This window comes from Manis javanica, chromosome 6, assembly GCF_040802235.1.
Source record: "Manis javanica isolate MJ-LG chromosome 6, MJ_LKY, whole genome shotgun sequence".
NCBI classification, from domain to species: Eukaryota; Metazoa; Chordata; class Mammalia; order Pholidota; family Manidae; genus Manis; species Manis javanica.
The window spans coordinates 136641235-136662788 of NC_133161.1; the positions used below are offsets into that span (position 1 = coordinate 136641235).

Genomic DNA, 21554 nt, shown 5'->3' on the forward strand with positions numbered 1-21554 from the left:
CGCTCCTGCCGCCAGTGGGGAAATCTGTGCCCAAAACCTTGTTCTCCTGAGTGGACGATGGCTTCCTTTAAACAATGAACAGGGCATTTCCTTTGTCCTGGAAATGTTCCGCTTGTCATCCATGTTATCCTTATCAGCAGACCACAGGGCAGCAAGGAGAGGCCCCGGTGTGCTCAGGACCTATGGGGTGTCACTGCAAAATGTTTTCTTCGCTTTTTCCTCTGCCTCGAATTCAAAAGCATGACCTTTACGAGTGGAATTCAATCAGGTCATCTCTGAGATTCCCCAGTGGGGAAATAAACTAACACAGGCAAAGTCTATTGTTTCCATTTCAAGAAGGTAGAAACTTTGTTTTCTCTCTTTAGCATCCAACTAAATGAGGTGGGATGGGGAATAAGGGAGGTAATAAAAAGACCCTTAAAAATTGTTCAGGATCTTGTTAATAAAACATAACCAGCACTCTGCTTTCCCTTTGCACTAACAGAGCCAGTGGCCCCAAAAGAGATTGCCGTTCAACTTCCCTGTGGCGTTCACTAGTTCTAACACAATTTGTTTTCTATTGGACAGGTTGGAAAATTTATTTATTTTTTCACCCCTTTAAACAACAGGAGAGCAAAACAGTTAGGCAAAGGGGTGGAGGCATGTGGGAACACCAGAAGGCCAAAGGAGTTGCAAAATAAACTTCTACTAATGTTAACACTCTTGTATTCCAGGGACAGCATAATTAGTTGTATATGTTTAGTCACTTAGCAACCCTTAGCTCTTATTCTGAAAAGCTCAAAACATTTCACATATGCAGTGAGTAAAGTATTTGGGATCAGACAGACTTCACTAGCTGCCTAACTTTTGGCAGGTCACTTGAGTTTTCTATGCCTCAGTTTCTCTCATTGGTAAAGCATGTCTAATCGCAGATGGATTCCATGAGCTGCAGTGGGAATGAAGTGCTAAAATTCATTTAAGTGCTCAGGACAATGAGTGGCTCATCAGTTAATTACTCAAAAAATATTACTAGTAGTATTGACATTATTGATACCTCCTGCCAAAGTTGTTTTAAAGTAATAATGAGGTAAAGGCATAGTAATTCTAGAAAAGATCTTGAAAGCCAATCCCAGCTCTTAACCTCTTTAAAGTCTTAGGTCGCAGAGCTTTCTCTGAAATTCTAGCAAACATCAGATGCTACCAAATAGCATGCTTCTTTGGTAGACGTTTTTTGGTTGTTTTTGATCTTGCAAGATGCTTTCAGGGCCATCTTTATTACAACATCACTTAGAGGTAAAATTATCATTGGCAGAATCTCCCAGTTCTGTAGTGGAGGAAACCGAAGCACGGGGACACCATGGCCCTTGCTTAAGGACAGGTAGTTCATATCAAAGTCAGCAAGTATGACTCCCAGAGCTCTATTAGCCAAAGAGTTGCCTTATGCTGCCAGTGAGGAGTTATCTCAGGAGGAGAACAAGTTGATTCCATAGGCCGGGACTTTTCAAAGGTGGAAGTAAGCCTTCTGGATTCTTCTTGCCCTTGAGATTTCTGGATGCACCATGTATTAAAAGCTCATCAACCAATACATATGTACTCATGCACTCATAAACACCAGTAAAACACTAATCTGATAATGTCTTCAAAGGTAATTGTCCTCTAAGATATTCTTTATTACATTTTACTTGCCTTTATTAAAGAAGAAAACAGCTAAGAAAATGGCTTAAGGACCAACAGATAATGCTTGGAGAGCACAGTTAGAATGATAGAATTTAGCAGTACTACGGAGCAGCCAGGCAGGAAAGCAGCCACTTCATTCCTTCACTCATTCAGCTAAGACTCGGGGAAGCCTATTCTCCTTTAGGCTTACTGCTGCTTATCATCATTCAGAGGTCAGCCTAAATGTCACTTCCTTAGGGAAGCATTTGACCTCTAAGACTAGGTTAGGTCCCCATATCGTACTCTCCTGAAGCATGCTCTACTTCCCTTTTCACAGGACTCTTTGCACTTATAAACTGCCTGAGTATTTGTTTTCCTTCCTTGACTTATGATTTCAGTCACAGTAGAAGCCTCTCCTGTCTTTTTTTACTTCTGTATCTCAGCCCCTAGCACATAGTAGGTGCTCCATAAACACGTGAATATATGCCAGGTGCTGAGGTGTCAAAGACAATCAGCAGAATGTCTGCCCTCAAGGAGCTTACAGCAAACATTAAAAACCTGCACTTAGGTGCTTAAAACCACATAACACCAGTAACTCAATTACCATGGTCACAGGATTTATGCTGCACACACTTTCTCACCTTATTCCAGATGCAATCTGGCAAGAAACAAAGGTGGAAGATTTCATATTGGAGAGAGATTTTTCTGAAAAGGCATAAACCACAGAAATATCCTACAAATGATGGACTCAACATGTGGTCAGGAGACCCTATTAGAGAGAGACCCTAATTGAGCACTCACAGGGTGCTCTGGGCTGGTCTGTAGTTCATCCTTTCTGGAGGACAAGGGTGAACGAGAAGCAGGGGCACAATGGGTCAGCACCCCCAACACCATCATGTGGAGTCAGTCTGCAGGGAACTTGGCCTTGTTTCACCTGTGGCATTTGTCCATCTTGGGTCTAAATGATTCAACTCAGAAATGCATGCCACAGATTCAGTGATGGATCCAGGACTGGCCTTCACTGTGATGTCAACTGTGGGTCTGCTTATTACAGAGGCCTTAGTAATGAGGTCAGATCTCCCCTGGGGAAGGACTTGGTGGGGGTGGGGAGCATTATTCCTCATGAGAACTCCAAAGCCACAGCAGGAAAAGCATGTCATATGTTTCTATTATCCATGCATGAGGGCCATGAAGGAAAGACAGAAATTGCTTCATGTCCTGGAGATACAAAAGCATGTGGATCTGGGTTACTGAGAGTACCTTGGAAGCACATAAACCTAGGGGATGCTCACTGGAGGGGAAACTGGATTCAAAGACCACCACTCTAGCTGGTTATTTTCTAAGTGACTTGATTCATTCCCATTTATACTTATGGAGAAATCTTCCTACAATGGATTATAAGAATCTGGGAAGTAGAAACACCAACCATCTGTTAACAGGATGTAGTCTTATATTATATGAAATCATATATTCAGGGTAGCATAAGCATTAGAGCTGAAAATTACCTTAAAAAAAGTTAGCACAATGCCAATATTTCATAAATGAGGAAACTGAAATCACCATGTTATATAGGATTCTCTTTTGCTGAGGTTGTTTTTCAATTAAAAAGTATATAAAAAAGCCCATACCTTTCTTTGACAAGCCCAACATACATTTAACCATAATTTGTGAATATCCTCATGATAAATCCCAGATGTCACCATTTCACAGAAGGGAAAATGAAGCATTATACTCTTAAAGGTCAGCACAGAATGGGTGATAAAGCCAGGAGATTGGGGGGGAAACCTTAGTTCCAGACCCAGAACAACATTGATAATTTCTGGGGAATGCTGAAAAATTCACTTCTCATTTTGTTTTTCTTTAATGTTAGTCAAAAGAGTAAATGGAAGCCTTACTCTTCATGTGGACAACACATTGCTAGCTCAGGTAAAAATTATCCATGTGAATGTATCTTCAGACTAAATTCAGAGTTATGACATCTTTGACCTTAATTTAGGTAGACTTAACACTGTCTAACTCAGGAGCCGCTAGCCACATGTGGCTATTTAAATTTACATTAACTAAAATCAAATGAAGCAAAATTAAAAATTTAGTTCCTTTCTGCACTAGCCATGATTTCAGGTGCTCAGCAGCTACTTGACTAGCTAGGCTAGTGGCTACCACATTGGTCAGCGGAGAACAGGACACTTCCATCTTTGCCAAAAGTTCTATCGGACAGCCCTGATAAAGACAATTTTATTCATCTTCCATTTTCTTTTGACTTTAAGGTAAGGTTAAGAACAGGTTGAGAAATACCAATGAAGTTTCCCAAATCTCTTACCTTAAAAATGATGCAAGAGCTAATCCTCTCATGAAGTGTCCTATGCATCAATACTTTCAAAATGGAAATGTTTGAACCTTCTGCAGCCCAAGAAAATATTGCTCCCTTCTGCCCAAATCAAATTTAAAGCCAGAAATTTTAAGTTACTTGAACTAGATTAGTCATTAGCTATGACATCCAATCTGTAAAGGTTTAGGTGAAACATGGGACGTAGTAAAGATGGCAGGACGATGAGTTTGTCCAGAACCCTTATGTATAATCCAACCTCACAAAGATAGACGCTACTGTCAAACAAAATGAGATTCCTGCAAAGGCTGCATTTATCTCCATTGTGTGAGACGTCCTTCATAATTTGAGATGCTCTAATCTCTTTCCCTTCACTCTGGTTTTGATGTAGAAAACCATGGAATGCTCCTTCAATACAGCATCAACATCTTGTCGATCATTTCTTTTCATGAGAGAAGGGCAGGAGGACTGATCTTATTGCGGTTCCTAAAGAACCACAGATCAGCATCTGAGCAGTTCAACATCTGGCGCCATGGATTTCAAATTCTAATTCTCTCAGCTAGGAATAAAACCCTAATATATAACTCAACATGCTCAGGAAAGATTTAAGGAGAAGCTCTTAATCTCAATCCTAACTAGCCGGTTAAGCACATTCAAATGAAGAGTCAACCTCATTTTCCTTTCTTTATCTCATCATGATGTAGCTGTGTCAGTGTTGGTAGAATAACAAGCAAATGTTCTTCCTCTGCTCTTCACTTCTGGTCACATAATCATATTTGGGTGTGCAGTGTAGCACGGAAAACAGAGACACAAGCTTTCCTAAAATACTGGTGGTGTATTATGAGAATAAAGAATAAGCTTGCCTTGTCTAGTGGGTGTGAGAAGACCCGCTGTTAGTCCTGACTTCACACTAGTGGAAGACTACCTTCCAGGAAAATTACTTCTCTCATTCTGCCATCCCTTCACCCACTTAAGTCAGTCAAACCTATTAGTAGCTTTGTCGCATAGGATAGACCATCACAGCCCAAACAAATTCACATCCTTGATGAGGGATCAAGTTCCACAGTCCCTTCTAAGTTAGAAAATTCTTCTTTCTGGAAGGGGATGGTCAAGCTGAGCATCTAGAAGACTGACATGTTAGCGCCCCTCTGAATGAACCAACTTTAGGCCTGGCCCCGGATCCCCTTACCCCATCACCACAAGGACATGGAGAAGATGAGAGAGAAGGTGGTGCAGGTCAATGAGCCGGGGAGCCAGTGGGTGTCTGGCTAGCTAGATGGGCATCTAAATATGACTCATGAGGGAATGTTGTAAAAGATATGTATCTTCTATTCTAGGAGGGTTCTTGACTCTTTAAAGGCAGTGACAACCCTAAAACAACCAAGAAGCACAGGTTGGACTGGAGAATTTTCTTTCTCTGGTGTTTTCAGTTTGACACAAGTCTTTATCAGCAGCACAAGCCTGGAATTCCTAAAGCTGCACTCATATCCTGCCATCAGTTTTTACGTAAAACTTCCATTGATTGGGATGGGAGTTTCAGGAGTAGAACAATGGCCGGATACGAGGGAGGGAAAGGAGGAGTATGTGATGTTTGGTCTGTCCTGGTGCATTCCTAGGGGAGAGGGTCTATATGGGGCAAAGACATGAATATGTAGCTAACTGACAAATGTAACCAAACGTATGAATGTCTTTGGAGTCAGTGAAGCTGAAGCAACCCAGTGGATTCAATTCAAGCAGCATTTATTCTCTGTTAAGTTCAAACACTTAACCTGGATGAGAAAAATAACTAAGCATTTACACAGCACTTCACAAAGTGCTTTGACTTCTGCACCTCTTCTGATTCTTATAATTAGTAAGGCAGGTGGAAAGTTTAATATTGCTTATTATTAATATCACTACTATTCTTATTTTACAGGTAGGACAGGAGAAGACTGGGACAGTTAATATCTGGCCCAAGATCCCACAGCAAATAAATGAGTTTAAACCTAGAGTTTCACACTTCAAATTGCACATCTTAACCATGCCATCTTAACTATCTCCGAATTGCACACGGCTTTCATCCTGGAACCATTCTGCCACCATCCCAAGAATTTGCAAGAGCCTCCAGCCTCCCACTGCCAGCCTCCGTAAAAGTTTTGTGTCCCCCTTCTTATTAGGCAACAAACACCACACAGCATACAGCATTCCCACTTTCCCTTGTGTGAATGTAAAGTTTCATTTTGTAACTCTAGCTGACTCCAATATGGCTAACTTGCCCCTGACAATGAAGAGAGAGGAGCAATCTCTCTTTAGTAAAAAGACCAAATAAGGCTCAGAAATGGAAATGCTGCATGATTCACAACTGACTACAAGAACAGCCATGTAACGGGTCACCCAATAGTTAGGCAAATTGTAGTAATTAATCAATACTTTTGTCCAAGAAATTCAAAGCAACTCACCACTCCAGATCTTTGTCAAACCCATGGGAGAAGAGAACTGTACTACTAGTAGTTTTAAGCCTATTGTGTGGATGCAGAAGCCGAGATGAAGAAAAGGAGACTAACTTGTCCAATGTCACCCAGTCAGCCTAAGTCAAAACCAGGAACAGAGCCCAGATTACACAAACACCGTGCCTGCTTTACATAGAATATGGGACTCCTCCCAGGGGAGCATGGATCCGCTTTGTTAGCCTCCACTGCATTTAGTGCAGAGGGGTACCCAGATAGGTTTTTAATGACTGAGGAGGGAGGTGGAGACTGAGGCTCACCATAATTGCAGACAACTAACTCCCACCAATCAGAAGAGAGTTGAAAACAGCATCAGCATCTATAGAAAATGCCACTCCACTTATTCCATCTCCAGTGAGACTGGCCACTCAACTGACAGCTTGTAGATGCCAACTGGCTGCATCAGGAGGCACTCCTGTTTCATGCAACACTCTCCGGACTCTTCTAGCGGACTGAGCTCAAATCCACTCTTCCCTCCCAGGGAAGGCACACCCCAATGTACCCACCTTCACTGACACCCCTACTTTTCCGCAGGCATTCACCTTCACCAACAGCATCTGTTTCTTTCCCCTAAATGTGCTTATTTGTGCATGCTAGTAAAACATTCTCTCCTGTTTCCAATTATTTTTAATAATTAAGCATGCAAATGTCTGAGCAACATTTATTCAACTTCTGGGCACTTTTAACAGGAAACAAAGATGAGCCAACCAGAATCTGATTTATCAAAGAGCTCTTACAAAACCAGCATTTTGAACCTTTAATTGGAAGTGAATCAGAAACAGGCGTGTGAAATTTCCCATGAAATCCACACCGGGTTTAAAAATCTGGGCAGAGAAAATTCTGGGTCATACCAAGCCCAAACTGATGGGAAGACATGATTAAACCTGATGAGCTCCAAACCCAGCTCTGGTGCTTGATCATGGCTTGTCTACAAGACCTTCTGGGAGCTAGGAAGGGATGACCCCAGTGCCCTTTTACCACACTTCAGACATGGGAATATGCAGAGATCCACGAATCTCCAGAAGAGAGAGTGTAGAGCTCCAGTGTTCAGGGCAGCAAATAAAAATGCCTGGATGCCTTCCCTGAGGCACCTAGGGAAATTCTCTACAAGCCAGTTTCCTGAAAGGACATTTCCAGAAAAGTAAAAAAAGTGCTCTTTCTCCTCCCCATTCTAGAAAAGTATAGGAAGTACAGGTACCCTTGAAGTTCCCTGGCCCCTAGGCAAGTCCTATGTTATATCAAAGACCCTATTTGATCAAGATTGACTGTGCCTTTTGGCCAAGCAGGCTCTTATTGTGGGGAACATCAGGGTCAGTAATATGCAGATAGCATTATCTGGGGGAGCTGCATGAGATAATGAATGGATCTTTGTCCTAGGATTCTTGAGTAGTCCTGAACCTGGGCACAGACCTGGTGGCAGATCATAGGGTCAGGAAAAGGGAGAGCTCAGGTTTATATGTCCAGGGGCAGTCATCCTAACCTTTCCCCTAGGCAAGGCCAAAGCAGGTTATGTGAGGTGTAACACCCCAAACACCATACCCACCTCACACACTCCCCTCATTCCATAAAGTTTCTGAGTACTTTTCCTCTTTGCAAATACCCCTCCAACCCATTTCTATCCAAAGATGATTACATTGAAGATTGGGTTAGAGAAATCAGTATGGATTAATGATGAATTAATGTTTTTGTTTTAAAAATACATCTCTTGCAAGGGGAACTACACTTCAGTTTCAGATATTTTCCATTTCAAATCAATGATTTTTATAAAAAGAAAAGGTGATGTTAGTAACATTTGGGTGGTTGCATGATTGCTTAACTGCCTAATGGTTCTCACAGAGAGTGCCATCTTCAATTCCCCAGGAGCATTACACAACAGTCAGGAAATAAGAGCAATAAACAAAGAAAACCCAAATGCCTGTGGATTCAATGAGTCTTGCCATCTTTGCATCTGGAAACACCTTTACTGCGGACTGTGTTGTTTTGATGCATGAATACCTGAGTTTGCCTCAAGTGTCTCCTGCCCAGTTCTCATCTTGAGACACATCACATCTGGAAACCTCAATTATCTCTTCTGTGCAATGGGCTTTGATGTTCTAAGAGTATTGGAGTGTGCTGTAAATTGGCAACTTGCAATATTTGCTTTGTAAGATATGACAGAGATACAAGCAACTTCTTAATAGTGTTCCCTTATTTCCCTGGATTATGCCTAAAGGTCTTCCAGAAATAAGACCTTTGTGTTTTGTGTAGAGAAGGCAGTGAGGCCAAGTGTAAGGAGCAATATGGCATACTCCCTGCAAAACAGGGAAGCATCACCTTTATCCCAGTTTCTGGAATTTCTTCTTCAATGATGTCAGTGACCCTGTGGATATAGTTTGAACTTCTTTTCTTACACGCATGCTTCTAGAATTATAACTTCAAACAGATAAGATTGAAATCTCTAAAAAAGAGAGTTTCTTTGCTGACCTATTGCATCCTATAAGGATAACAAAAGAGTAAACCCTATAAACTAAGACGTTTGTGCAAGCATTGAAGGTATATATGTATATGAGGTCAGGGTGCCCATGCACTGTGAGGAGAATGAGCTAATTTCCCCTCTTTGAATGAAATCAAACTACAACTAGGATGAGTTCAAGTGGCTCATTGACCCCTGCTACTTGCACATGGGGTCCATCAAGACACTGTACAGAATGCTGAGAAAAACACCCAGGCAGGCATTCCACCCTTCACGTTGAGAATGAAAATTTCAAAATAATAGGGTCTTCAGTGCTAAATTCTGTTTGGTCCAAAGGATCCTTGGAGCTACGGTTTTCTTTGTTCTGCCAAAGGAAAAAGGAAATACATCAGGAAGCTGGGCCAGCCCACAGGAAGTCTCCCTTGGGCTGATAAAAGGAGCTGCTGTGGATGCAGTTATAAGTCAATCAGCCTTGAAAGAACAAGAAATGCTATTCAGGAGAAACTGGAGCCTGAGGTAGCCTTTCTCGATGATTTCCTTTTAACCTTGCAAAACATTCCCTTCTTTGTGTTTTGTGTAACGTCCCACTACACCTTTTTTAAAAAGTGTGTGTGTAGTTTGTGCGTGTATAGGAGTGAAACAGAATGAAAAGGAGAGCAAGAGTTAGTGGCCAGAGAGGAAAGGCAGGAGGGTAGGGAGGAAGTATTGGTCAAGTCACAGAACATACTATTCGCTATTGAACTCCGAACCTTTTTCTTTTTATCATCTCCTTAGCTCATTCCTATCAAACACCTGCCCGTTTCGTCTTCGCTGGATTGTTGGCAGAGTCAGGAAGGCTGCCTTACCTGACATGCGCAGGGCTTGGGCTTTCTTGAGTAAAACGTGGTGGGGCAATGAGCAGCACCATGAATCTGACCAGCACAAGACTGCGGGCGGGTCACTTAGACTAAAGGACACAGCAAACAGCAACAAAAGCAAGCGGTCCTCAATGAATGAGTCGGGTGTGGAGTCTAAATTTGATGGATGTGTGTGTCAATCTGACAGCGTTTCAAAGTGGCTAAGCTCTATGAACTTTGGAGGCAAACAGGATTAAGTTCAAATTAGTGCTTTTCCACTTGCTACCTTTATGACCATGGTAAGTTACTTCACCTCTCTACAATGAAAATAATACATACGCCATAGGGTTGTTACAAGGATCAAGCGTGAGGATGCCCACAAAGGTGAACACAGATATTGGCATGAAGAGCTGGATAAATAGCTTATTCTTTTTATTCTTAGGACTATGAGAGCTCCTCCTCAGTGTTATAATTACCCTTAGGTGGAAAGTGAGTGAGCCAGGAGCGGGGAAAGAGAGGCCTTCGCCGGGGCCCTTGGGGCTCATGTGAGATGGTGGGCGATACAGCTTCACACTGAGCTGAGGCCTTTCAGGGTCGCCTGTGTTTGTCCATGGCAGAGCGCCACTTCCTGTTTTAAGAGGAAGAAAAAAAGCCTGACAGAAAACTCATTAAGAGGCTCAACATTCTTCTTGGACATCAAATCAGTCCTCCAAAATATCGTTTTTTTAAGAGTTAAGTGTAAATGAATCAAAACCAGACGAATTCAATTTCCCTTCAATTAAACAGCATTTTTTAAAAGTCCAGAGGAAAGGTGCTTGGGGCCAAATGTGTTTTGGCTTTCAAAGGAGACCAACTTTTGGAAAAGAGTGTAAGACCCCAAAGCAGAGTCAGGCCCTATTCTTAGTTTGCATTTAATGCAAAGGGATTAGCACAGCTCCTGTGTCACTTGGTACTAAAAACAACCAGCTCACAGAAATTCACAAAGCCCCTCCTAAGAGCCCCAGCCTCCAAGGGGCTTCGAGGATCATTCAGCAAATTTAGCCCTGGGATTGCGGAGAAGAGCCACAGGAGCCCAGCTAGAACTTCTAGGAGAGGCTCAATCACCCACACCTCAAAATAAAAAATGTGTTAAAAGCCTGCCTGGGATCAGAATCTAATGTGAACATGGGAGCTGAAAGGAAATCTTGAAACCATACCTTCATTTTATACATGAGAAACTCTTTAACATTAGCAAGTTCACTGGGAATAACACTGAGTTAGTGAGTGACTTGCCTAAGATCTTATAGCTCATTTGGGGCAGAGCTGAGGCTAGACTTCCACTCTCCAGATCTGGGGTTGGACAGTTTTTCTCTGTATTTACTACAAAATGGGATCCTTAAGTGTCTGAGATCAGCTCATCTGGGCTAGAATTACGGTGCTTAGCCCATTTCTTACAAGTCTCTTTCTAATAATCCCTCTTTATTTTTTACGCCAGCTTTAAAAATTATAAAAGTGATATATGTTAATGACTTAAAAAATCAAATATTATGCAAGTGGAATAGCAAAGTAGAAAAGTAAAAGGCTACTTCTCCCTGCCCAAAGGCAGCCACTGTTAATAGCTTTTTGTGTATCTTTCCAGAAACTGTCTATGCATAGTTATACATTTGTGTGCATTTTTTTTACAGATATGGGACCCCACATTTTGTAACATGCCTTTTTTCCATGTGATAATATATGTCAGAGAACTTTCTAAATTGGTGTATATAGACAATGGATTTTGTTCCATTTGGTGGCTGTATGGTATTTTCTTTCATGAATCTTCCATCATGTGTTTGTCTAGTTCCCTACTGATGGATGTTAAGATTCTTCACAATTTTTGCCAATACAAACAATGCTACAATAAACATCTTGTATCTGAATGATCTTGTATCTTTGTACCTTTGGTATCTGAATGAACATGTCTAAAAGATACATTTTAGGATTGGAATTATTATAAAACTTGTACAAATATTTAACATCTCAGTAGATGTTTTCCAATTATCTTCCAGAATGACTGTGCCAAATTTGATTCCCACTGATAAGGTTAGAGAGTAACATTTCCCCTTATTCTTTCTATCATGAGGATTATTGAACTGTTTTAATCTTTCCTGTCCTCATAGGTGATAAATGTTGGAATTTCATTATTTCCATTTGAATATCTTCATGCACCTTGTTCTTTTCACATGCTTATTGACCATTTGTATTTCTTTTTCTAGCATGGTCTATTCACAGCATTTTTGGTTACTTTTCTGCTAAGCGGCCTTTTTCTTATTGATTTGTAAGTTTTCTGTATATTAGGACATATACCCTTTGTTTTATGTATGAGACACATTCTCAGTTTCTCATTTATCTTTCATCTTAATTCATGGTGTTTCTCACTGATATATATACAGGTAGAGGATGTAAAGCTGAAGAAGGGAGAGTAATAAGGAGTTTCCTTGGCTGAAGCCCTAGTCTTCCCCAAATGTCCATATAAGGGACTAGGAACACCAAGACTGAAGGGGGCAATGGAAATTATAAGTTGGGTGTTACCCATGGGAAAATGTGCCTAAATTTCCTTATAATAAAAAGCCACAAATAAAGATTATCCCCAAAGAGTATTGCTTTTTGGCATCTCCAATAGTCAGAGCTTAAAATCAGAAAGCAGAGAAACCTCTACTCTCTAAAGGTCTGGAAGAAATAGTATAGGCATCTTGTTCTTGTTCACGCACATGGTGTTCTCCTGAGCACTGTGCCTGACAGCATTATTCAACTTCTGGTTGAATGAATAAAAGAATGTGTATGAATTAAGTGATAAATGCCTGAAGACGCAAGGACTCTTCTGGCATAAGGATTTCAACCTAACTATATGCATTTCTAGAGATTCTAACAGCACTAACTTAAAGACATGAGAATTTTTATATTAACCTGTTTGTTTTCACATTTCTGCTATGTAAAGCATACTGCAAAATCGTTCACTGTCAGTTTCCTTCACACATAAATTCAATGAATACCCATACATTCAGACATAACAGCCCTGCTACTGGAATGTTAGATTTTATAAACATGTGAAACCCACACATGTCTAGAAATGCAAGGTTAAAGCTCCCATAGAATGTGTAATCCTGGCCTTTTGCATGTGTGCAGTGAGAAGTGGCATAGGGCTTTTCATTACCTCGGACACATGGCGCTGTCTTAATAAATGGGTCCTGCTCTTGGGAAAGCCCTTCCTTTTCACGTCTACATTCTCTAGGAAGAGGCTGGAAAAATTTACATATGCTGGGATTTTGATCATAAACTAAAGGCAGGCACATTGTTCCCCAAATACGGAAACTCTCTTAAATACTTCAGTATTTTGGCTCATTTTTATAGGTATAAGCAATTTTGAAACTGTGTAAAGTGCATCTGAGTTATCCAAAAAATGTATCTGAAGACTCAGTCTCCAATCTTACTTGGAATGATGGTGATAACTCTCTGAATTTTTGGTTTGCTTGGGTGAAATGTCAGTATCTCTAAATGAGTTGATGGGTCCAATCAAGTATGTCAGCCCTGTTTGAATTTCCTTAGAAATTTGATTTGAGCTCCAGAGAAACAATCTTTCATCTTTTCTCAATTACCATCTGCTGACTCATTCTCAGAGGGAACTAAAGTTGTAGCCCAGGATAGATGACCCAGTGGAAAAGGCAGTTTGTGGGGAAATCTCCAGAACTCTGCAAAAGAAGATACCCTTAAGGAGTAAAAGGAAAATCACATTTTTATGAGATCTGGTGAAATAGTTTCTCCTCTCTCCCTTGACTCCGTATTTAATAAACAGATATCTGTAAAGACAGCCAAGAGCATGGGCTGGTTACCTGAACCTGTCTCTGGTTGTCTAATTCTGTCTGCTACTCACTTCTTGTGGCCTCTGATAAGTGATGGGGCCACTCCCATCTCCATTTCCTAATGAACAGGATAAAAATAGGAAGGATTCTGTTCTTAAAAAACGTGAACAGCTATGTAGATCACTCATCTATCAAATACTTTGTGATTCCTCCTTTCTTTCTATTTTATAAGATCCAAGCTTTTTGTGTAATATTTAGGATCCTCCATCCAATCTTTCCACTCCTACCTTCTCCCTCATATGCAATGCTCCTCCCCACTGAAGTATCCCCCTTTCCTAGAAAGCCCTTGAATCAAGTCTTCCTGTGCAAGTCCTACCCATCCTTCAAAGCCAAGGTCATGGTCCACTTATGCCAAGAGGCAATGTGGCAGGTGTGTAGAAAAAGCCAGTATTCTAGAATCAGAAACACTGAGCCTGAAACCCAACTCTGTTACCTATTAGCCATCATCTCAGGCAAGTTACCCAACCTCTATGAGCATTAATTTCTCCCATACAAGACAGAGATGTAATAAAATGTCCTCCCATGGGTCTGCTGAGAGGATTAAATCCAAGGGTGTATGTGCAAGTGCTTCATAAACTAAAGAGGCTATAAAAGGTCTTGATACTAGCTCTTTCTCTGACTCTCTGGCTGAAGTTGCCCTTTCCTTCCTGGAGGTTAGCAAAATGCTCACTACATGCCACTGTGCAGTCATGCACACACGCATACACACAGCACCAGCCCTTTACCACTGGCATTGTATCTTGACAGCTCTTAGCCACCCTGTATAATACTCATGCAATAGATCTTACTAATTTGCATTAATTTGGCTGGCATCAGTTTACAATGCCAATAAGGCTAAAGTTACAGGTAAAGGTTATTCTGTAGGTTGTATAGTTCTGTCAAACTTCCAGGATAGTGGCCCTAAGGGGACAATGTGGGGATAGACAGACCCCATCCATTGCCTCTAGGTGAAACATCTCCAAGTACTCAGGTTACTGAGGTCAGGTCTCCCAGATCAGTAGAACATCATTTAGTAATACTATCCCACTGATGAATGAATACAGGAGTGGGACAAACACTATAGATATAAATCATTAAGGCAACAGAAAATGAAACAGGGTGTAGTCTTCAGCAGAGGAAAAGACACCTGCACTGCTCTGAGATTACTAAAAAAGCTAATAAGGCTGGCTGAAGGTTTTGTGAGCGCGCGCGCGCGCGCGCGCGCGCGCGCGTGCGTGCGTGCGTGTGTGTGTGTGTGTGTGTGCGCGCGCGTGTGTGTAGTGCAGCCAATGTCCTTTAGCCTTCTCAATTTGTCACAAAACAACAAGTAAAAGATAGACTTAGGAAGACTGTTTTAAGTACAGGCCAAAAAAAGAAAGTCATGTTACTCAAAACAAAAGAAAGACAAACAAAACACAAACACTCTATACCTGCATAATGCAAGCTGGTTGTCCAACATGAACAAAAATAATAGATTTTCCATTCTAACCCTAGAGAGCTGGTCTCTAATATGAAAATCTGCCTAACAGGTTTCAGATAGGATGAGGTTCCAGAAAAGACTAGGACTTTGCCGATGGCCTAGTGTTGACTTATCATTGGGATATTTTCTGAAATTTGAGGGAGGATTGAAGGCCTCAGTCCACTAAAAATCCTGCCTAGTGGCTTGTCAGCATAAAATTTTTCCCAACTTACTTTTTGCTGAGGCAACTCAGTAGGAGCATTAAACTAATGCTACATTTCTACAAAATATGTTTGCTTTAAATCAACCACTTTTTAAAACCAATACCAAGTTAATTGGGTTTACCCCAAATAGGAGACATCAGAATTCTAAATTTTTAATGTTTTTTACTCAAGACTATCTACCACACAGTCTAGAAGGTGGATCCATAAGATGTTCTAATGCATCTGAATAAATTTTACTTAAATAGACAAATGTTCAGTTGTTAAAAGAATTACAATAAGAATCCAGCCTACCTGCCTCTGGTCTGTAGAGAGGCTTGTGGTTATTTAAGTAAAATACTCTTTTTTTTGTTGACTCCAGGTAACGGAGACATAGGAAAAGGATTTATTGTGGAAAGCAGTTATATAAAAATACTATCTGAAAATTTGGAATCTTTTTTAAAGTATGGAAATAATTCAAGATAGTAGTACATTTTTCACTAAATAACAGAAATATCTTTAGTCTAAAGTGCCAAATTCTTCATGATTTTCTTTTAAAGACTTCTCTCTCTTTGTCTCTGCCTCACACACACACACACACACACACAGCCTACCAGGGTTCTATAATTCATAATAACATAATGAAAGCAATGAAATCTTCATGTTATAGTGGAAAGAACACTAGTCTGAGGGTTAGGAGCCCTGAATTCTCACCCTGACTGTCGATAGTTAGCTGTGAGATCTTGAATAATACATTGCACAACTCTGGGCCTCAGTTTCTCCACCCATAAAATGAGACTGTCAAGCTAAATAATTTCTAAAGCACAAAAGTTGCAAACCTGTAAACTTGAATTTGAATAGCAGCAGAAGTGGAAGGAAGGGTTTTTGTTTGTTTTGGGCACAGGGTTGGGGCGGAGGTGGTGGTGGTAGGGTGTGGGTGGAAATTATTCACAAACAAAAGAGGATTCACCTGAGGGAAGCAATTCTGTGTTGTCATGGGGACAGATAAACTGACTGGCTTTCTTGCCTGGAGTGGTCCTGAAAGTGATGTTGATATGAAGGTTAAAAGGTGGGAGGGAGGTGGGGGCGGGGTTCCCTTTCAGCAGGAAGGCCAGCAACGCTTTTTGAGGACAAAAGTAAAGTCTTTGTTTCCAAGTCTCTCTCACTCTGCCGCTCCCACCCAGCCCTCCGGGATACACTCTCCTGAAGCACCTGAGGACACAAGCGGGGCTCCTGGGCTTGACCAACACAGGGACTGTGCCGGTTTCCGATTCTGTCACCTCAGCCTCTGTCCCATGTGCCCTACCATCATTTGCTGGTTGTATGGCGCTGCCCTCTCCTGAGGCAGAGGATAGGAATGGATGGCAGGTCTGCTCAACTGTGGCTTTGTTCAAAAGACCCTCCCTGACCATCCTGGCTGATTCAGTTACATCACTTTCTAGCCCCTAACCTGCTTTATTTTTCAGAAGATGCATCATCCCGGACATACAGCTATTTATTTATGCATTTATGCATCTGCTACCTCCACTAGAGTGCCAACTCCAGCAGAGTTTTGATCCCTGTTTTATCCTCAACACATACAGTAGAGCTTTGGAACATAATAGCCACATAGTGAATATTTGTTGAATTAATGAAATCTGTCTTATGGTAAACGTAGACCTGTGATCTATTTTTTGACCAATTGATCCCCACAATCTGCTACCCCCAAAGGAAAATTCAACTAATGTACATTCAACTAAGATACCAGACTTTATTTAATCCTCACTGTAACGAAGCAAGGAGATACTTTGTCCCCGTTTTATAGATGAGGAACCTGAGGCTCAAGGAGCTAAGGGCCTTGCTTTAGGGTACACAACAACTGAGTAGCAGAGCTGAGAATGAACTCAGATTTTCTGTTCATTTCCTTCTTTTGTTCACCAGGTCTGCATCGCCTCTGATTCTTTCTCCTCCTTTACCGGCACTATGTGCAGTGGGTCAAGCTCCCACAGATGAAATAAATAGATTCAGTTGAACATTGCCTAGAACCAACATGTAGTTTCTGAAACCAGGTCATTTCTTAAAGCATCAACCAGTATCATGTGATTTTCAACACTGATAATATCACTGCGGGGAGCAGAGGTGGGACAGGGTGTTGTTTAATACTGCAGGTTAACATGTCTTTGGCAAATAGAATGGCTCCTGAAAATTTTGGTGCTCTCAGAGTGATACTCAGAGCCTTCCCAGAAGACAGTCTTGGAAAGGAGAGAGAACATAATACGGAACGACTTAGAACAAGAGCAACAAGATTGAGATTCTGAAACTGCACGGAGTTGTGCAAATTATGCACAAAACAGAGGACTTCTTCTGCAAAGAGAGCCAGGCTTCCCTGCATCCTGGACCAGATACCCTCAGTGCTGAGACCCATAGGTATTCTGAACTACAGACATGTCTTATCGTTGAGGAAGAAATAGGCAGGTGCACAAAAATCACATGCCAGAAGTATTCAAGGGGGATTTGTCAAGGCCATTCAAACTGGGAACATATTCTGGATTTGTGTCTACGAATTAGAAGTGGAGTACAGTGCCTTATTATTATAAAGCTGGATTTTGTAGACATTAGGTACATGTTCTTATAAAAACATTTTATGAACATGATGTTTTATGAACAGAAAGGACTGGAAAGAAACTATTGTGGTGGTAACTTAGTCCTACTGTTTCATTTTTACAAAGATTTTGAAACTCAAACAGGTTTAATGAACTGCACATTCTCACATGGAAACCAAAAGTCAAGTGGCCTCTCCTTATCCACTGTCCCCTCCGAGCAGTGTTTGGGCCATTGTAGGAGTGGGGTCTGGGAACCCCAAGATCCAAAGGTCACACATGAACAGGAAACTGTGGCTTTCACACAATTTAAATACTGTAGTATACTCTAAAGACTCAGTCCTTCAGAACTGTAGGGACTGAAGAAAGCTTGAAAAGCCATGGCTCTGTGCAGAGCCAGGTAACCCGGATGAGAGAACAGGGTGTCCCTGGGGAGGGTTTGGAGGGCCTCACAGGCTCCTACTATCCACATGAAAAGGAAGGCCTTTACTCCCATCCACAGCATGAAGTGCCAGGGTCCTAGTGTAGGCCTGGTCGCACTGCCTGCCATGCCAATCCCTCTGTGTGTATCTAAAGAGGTTAGCACATCCTGGGTACACAGACCACAGCTTCCTCCCTTTGCTCAGGGCCTGTGCTTAGAGGTCTGAGCATTATGGAGACATTGCTTCACTTCTCCTTAGGGTGTCCACACCAAGACCCTGGAGCCATGTTACCACCCTTCCTGATCAGAGAGGGGCCTTCTGGGTATGTGGTAGGGTGTCCTAACCATGGAAACTTTTCTGCAGTGGGGCATCTTATTGCCAAGGCAGAGATGCACAGACACTAGCACACACACAACATGAAGAGAAATGGGCGTTCAATGACCAGTGACTAGCCCACCCTCACTACAGGAATCCTCTTTCACCCACTCCTCACCCACGATCTTTAAACTTGAGGAACTCAGCCACACACAGGCTCCCTTTAACCCATTACAATCAGTTATCTCATCTCCAGATTTTGAAGTTCCTTCTGTTGGTGCCTTTTACCTAAGTCAGCATATTTCTAACTTTCAGAAAAAAAAAACTTAGAAAATAAAAACCACTACTCCACCCAAATGATAAAAATCTCTTGAATCTCCAAGTTCAACATCTCAGCCTCCTCTTACTCAGCCTCCTGAGTGAGGAGTGATTCCTTTGATTCTGGGGAATGGTGGGCTCTACCAGTCCCCACCTCACCAGCCTGATAGTTTTTCCAGACTGACTCCTGCTTTGCTGTGGGACAGCCTCGCAGCGGCCTCCTGGCCCCATTCATTCCTCTTGGTCCTCTAAGGTCAGTCACGTTAGGGGGTGTCCCTCTTCACTCTGCTCCTGGCCCCACTTCCCCCTTCCAGAAAGGGCAGGCAGTCAACCTTCCTGAAGGCTGACTTGGAACCCAGATCCTCCTCCGTCCCTCCCGGCTGCACTTGGCAACCGAGACCCAGGCGTGAGGTGTGGGTGAGGATGGGGTTGCGGGGCAGTGGCCAGGCTGCTGGCTCAGAGTCGGCCACCAGACGAGGAGCAGCTCTGAAGGGAGCGGGACCCTCTTCGAGAAGCACCCTGGCCCTGGTGCCGCTGCACGCCTGGGCGCGGAGTGCCGGTAGCCAGGAGCGGCGGAGCGACGCGGACCCAGGGTGTGCAGAGAGATGCCCCCAAGAGCGGCGTGGCCCTCCCGCTAGTCCCGGGGAGCCCGCAGCTCCCGGGCGCCGAGCACCCGGCAACAGTAACACCAAGAGGAAGGGAAACCAGCCCGCACTGACATGTAAACAGGGCTTCCATCTAGAGGAACCCTCAGACAGACCCCCAGACACACTTGGACCCCGATCCGCCTGCAACCAATCCACTTGCCCGCCCCAGGGCCCACCGGGCAGGGACCCGAGCTGGTGGAGACTGCAGCTCCGGGCCCCGCAGCCTCCGGCCTCGGGCGAGAGGAAGCCGGCCGGCAGGCGAGTGCCCAGCGCCGGGGCCAGGGAGCCCTGCCTGCCGGTGTGAGTGGTGGACCCAGCGTCTCCGGCCCCCGGAATCGATCTGCGCCCGGGGTCCCCGGGTTTCCCGCCGCCCCGGCTGGCAGGCCGGCAGAGCGCTGGGAGGGAGCCGGGCTCCACTTCGGGGCGAGGGGAGTGGGGAAGATCGCCCTCGGCGGCGAGCTGGGCGGGTCACCCCCGCGAGTGAGATTCTCCACCCAGGCGCGGGAGGCAACGGCGCGAGCCGGGGCGCGGAAGGAAGGAGAGCGGCCACGTCTTCCGGGACCCCGGCGCCCGAGCCCAGCCCGCCCGCCGCCGCGCGCCCACTGCCCGCCCGGTCGCTTACCTTAATAGTCCCGTCCATCTGGCCAAGTCTGCAGGCGAGCCCCCCAATATTCCACACATTGACCCGGTTGCAGCCTGCCCTCGCAGCCCCGCGATCAGCCCGGCGCGGCCCCCCTGGCGCCCGGGCCTCCCCGCGTGCCCCCGCGAGCGCCCTGCCCTCGCTCCCTGTGCACGTTTGTTGTCGTAGCGGAGCGAAAAAGAGACAGTTAACCGGATGAAACTTTTTTTCAGCTAATTTTGGGAAGTGACTTCACTTTGCGAACCGGAGAGGAAGTTCTATCTCTCTCTGAGTGTGTGTGTGTGTGTGTGTGTGTGTCTCGCGCTCTCCTCTCCTCTCCCCTCTGCTCCCTCGTCTTCCCTCCCCCCACACCCCCCTCTTCCTTCGCCCCGCTGGTCCTGCTTTTCGCATCACACACGCTATATAAATATACGCCGAGATGCCCAGATACATTCATGCGCGGCGCACACAGGATACTTGCTCCTGGGAGATAAGAGCGAGCTGGGAACAATGCCGGGGTCCACGCCCGGCGCCCGCGCCCTGATTCCCGCAGTCTGCACCCCCCCTCCCCCAACACCTTCCCCCAAAGTCCAGAACCAAACGCCTTTGGCCTCCTTCCTTTTTCCCGGGCCGTTGGCCGAAGGTGGCCCTCCTGACTCATTCACTTTCCGTTTCTTCCCACAGATACGTTAATTAATGCTTTTTCCAGCAGGACTCAAACTTTTTGGGGCGTTGGGGGGTTGCGGATGGGAGAATTTACTCGGGCTGGGGATATCCTGGGAGCCTACTGCCCAGGAGGATCCGGACGCAGACCGAAGCAAACCAACCGCTAAAAACTGCATCCAATCGGAATTTTTCCACTCGGGCCCTTGGCTGCCCAGTCACCGCAGACTCCCGGAGCGGCTCACCCATCCACGCGGACTCCAGACGGTTTCAGACGGACTTCGGCCGTCGGGGACGCAGACTAGGCTCCCAGCGCACTGTTAGCAGAGGGGCGCTCTCGGGGCAGTGCGCCTTGGCCGTCTGCTCCTGGGGAGTTCCAGGCGCCCGCCAAGGGCCGGGACCCGCGGCACCCTAGGCCACCTATTAGCGCCTTCTAGGGTCAAACCCCTTGAGCTTCCCCGGAACCGACTGCCCAAGCCCCGGCGCCCGGCGGGGCCACCGGTGCACTGCTACCCTCCGGCCCTAAGAAACCTACACGACGGCGGGACGTTCCCTCCACGCTGTCAGCAGGTCTCCGGAGCGCAGCCCGCAACAACGCCGTACAGACGCCTACTTCTCACCAGTTGATACCCCGGGTCCCGGGCTACGAACCATCATCGCCAACCAGCCGTGGGGCCGGCCTCCCCCCGGGCCGCCTGGGTCGCCCCCGTCACCCGGACACCTCCCCCGTTACCCTGCAG

At 44.4% G+C, this 21554-nt stretch overlaps 1 protein-coding gene across 4 annotated transcripts in view; it reads right to left on the minus strand.

Moving 5' to 3' along the window:
- The window catches only part of FLI1 (Fli-1 proto-oncogene, ETS transcription factor), a 112598-nt gene that overhangs the window by 90809 nt on the left and 235 nt on the right, over positions 1-21554 (minus strand). For 2 of the 4 annotated variants that reach the window (XM_037000828.2, XM_017679074.3), the window contains exon 1: positions 20155-20473. The exons of 1 other annotated variant lie outside the window; for it this stretch is intronic. In XM_037000828.2, coding sequence (XP_036856723.1) covers positions 20155-20172 — 18 coding nt within the window. In that variant the 5' untranslated portion in view covers positions 20173-20473. Of the gene's footprint in view, positions 1-20154; positions 20477-21554 lie in introns of those variants that run through there. One more of the 4 variants, XM_037000829.2, reaches the window with a different exon arrangement.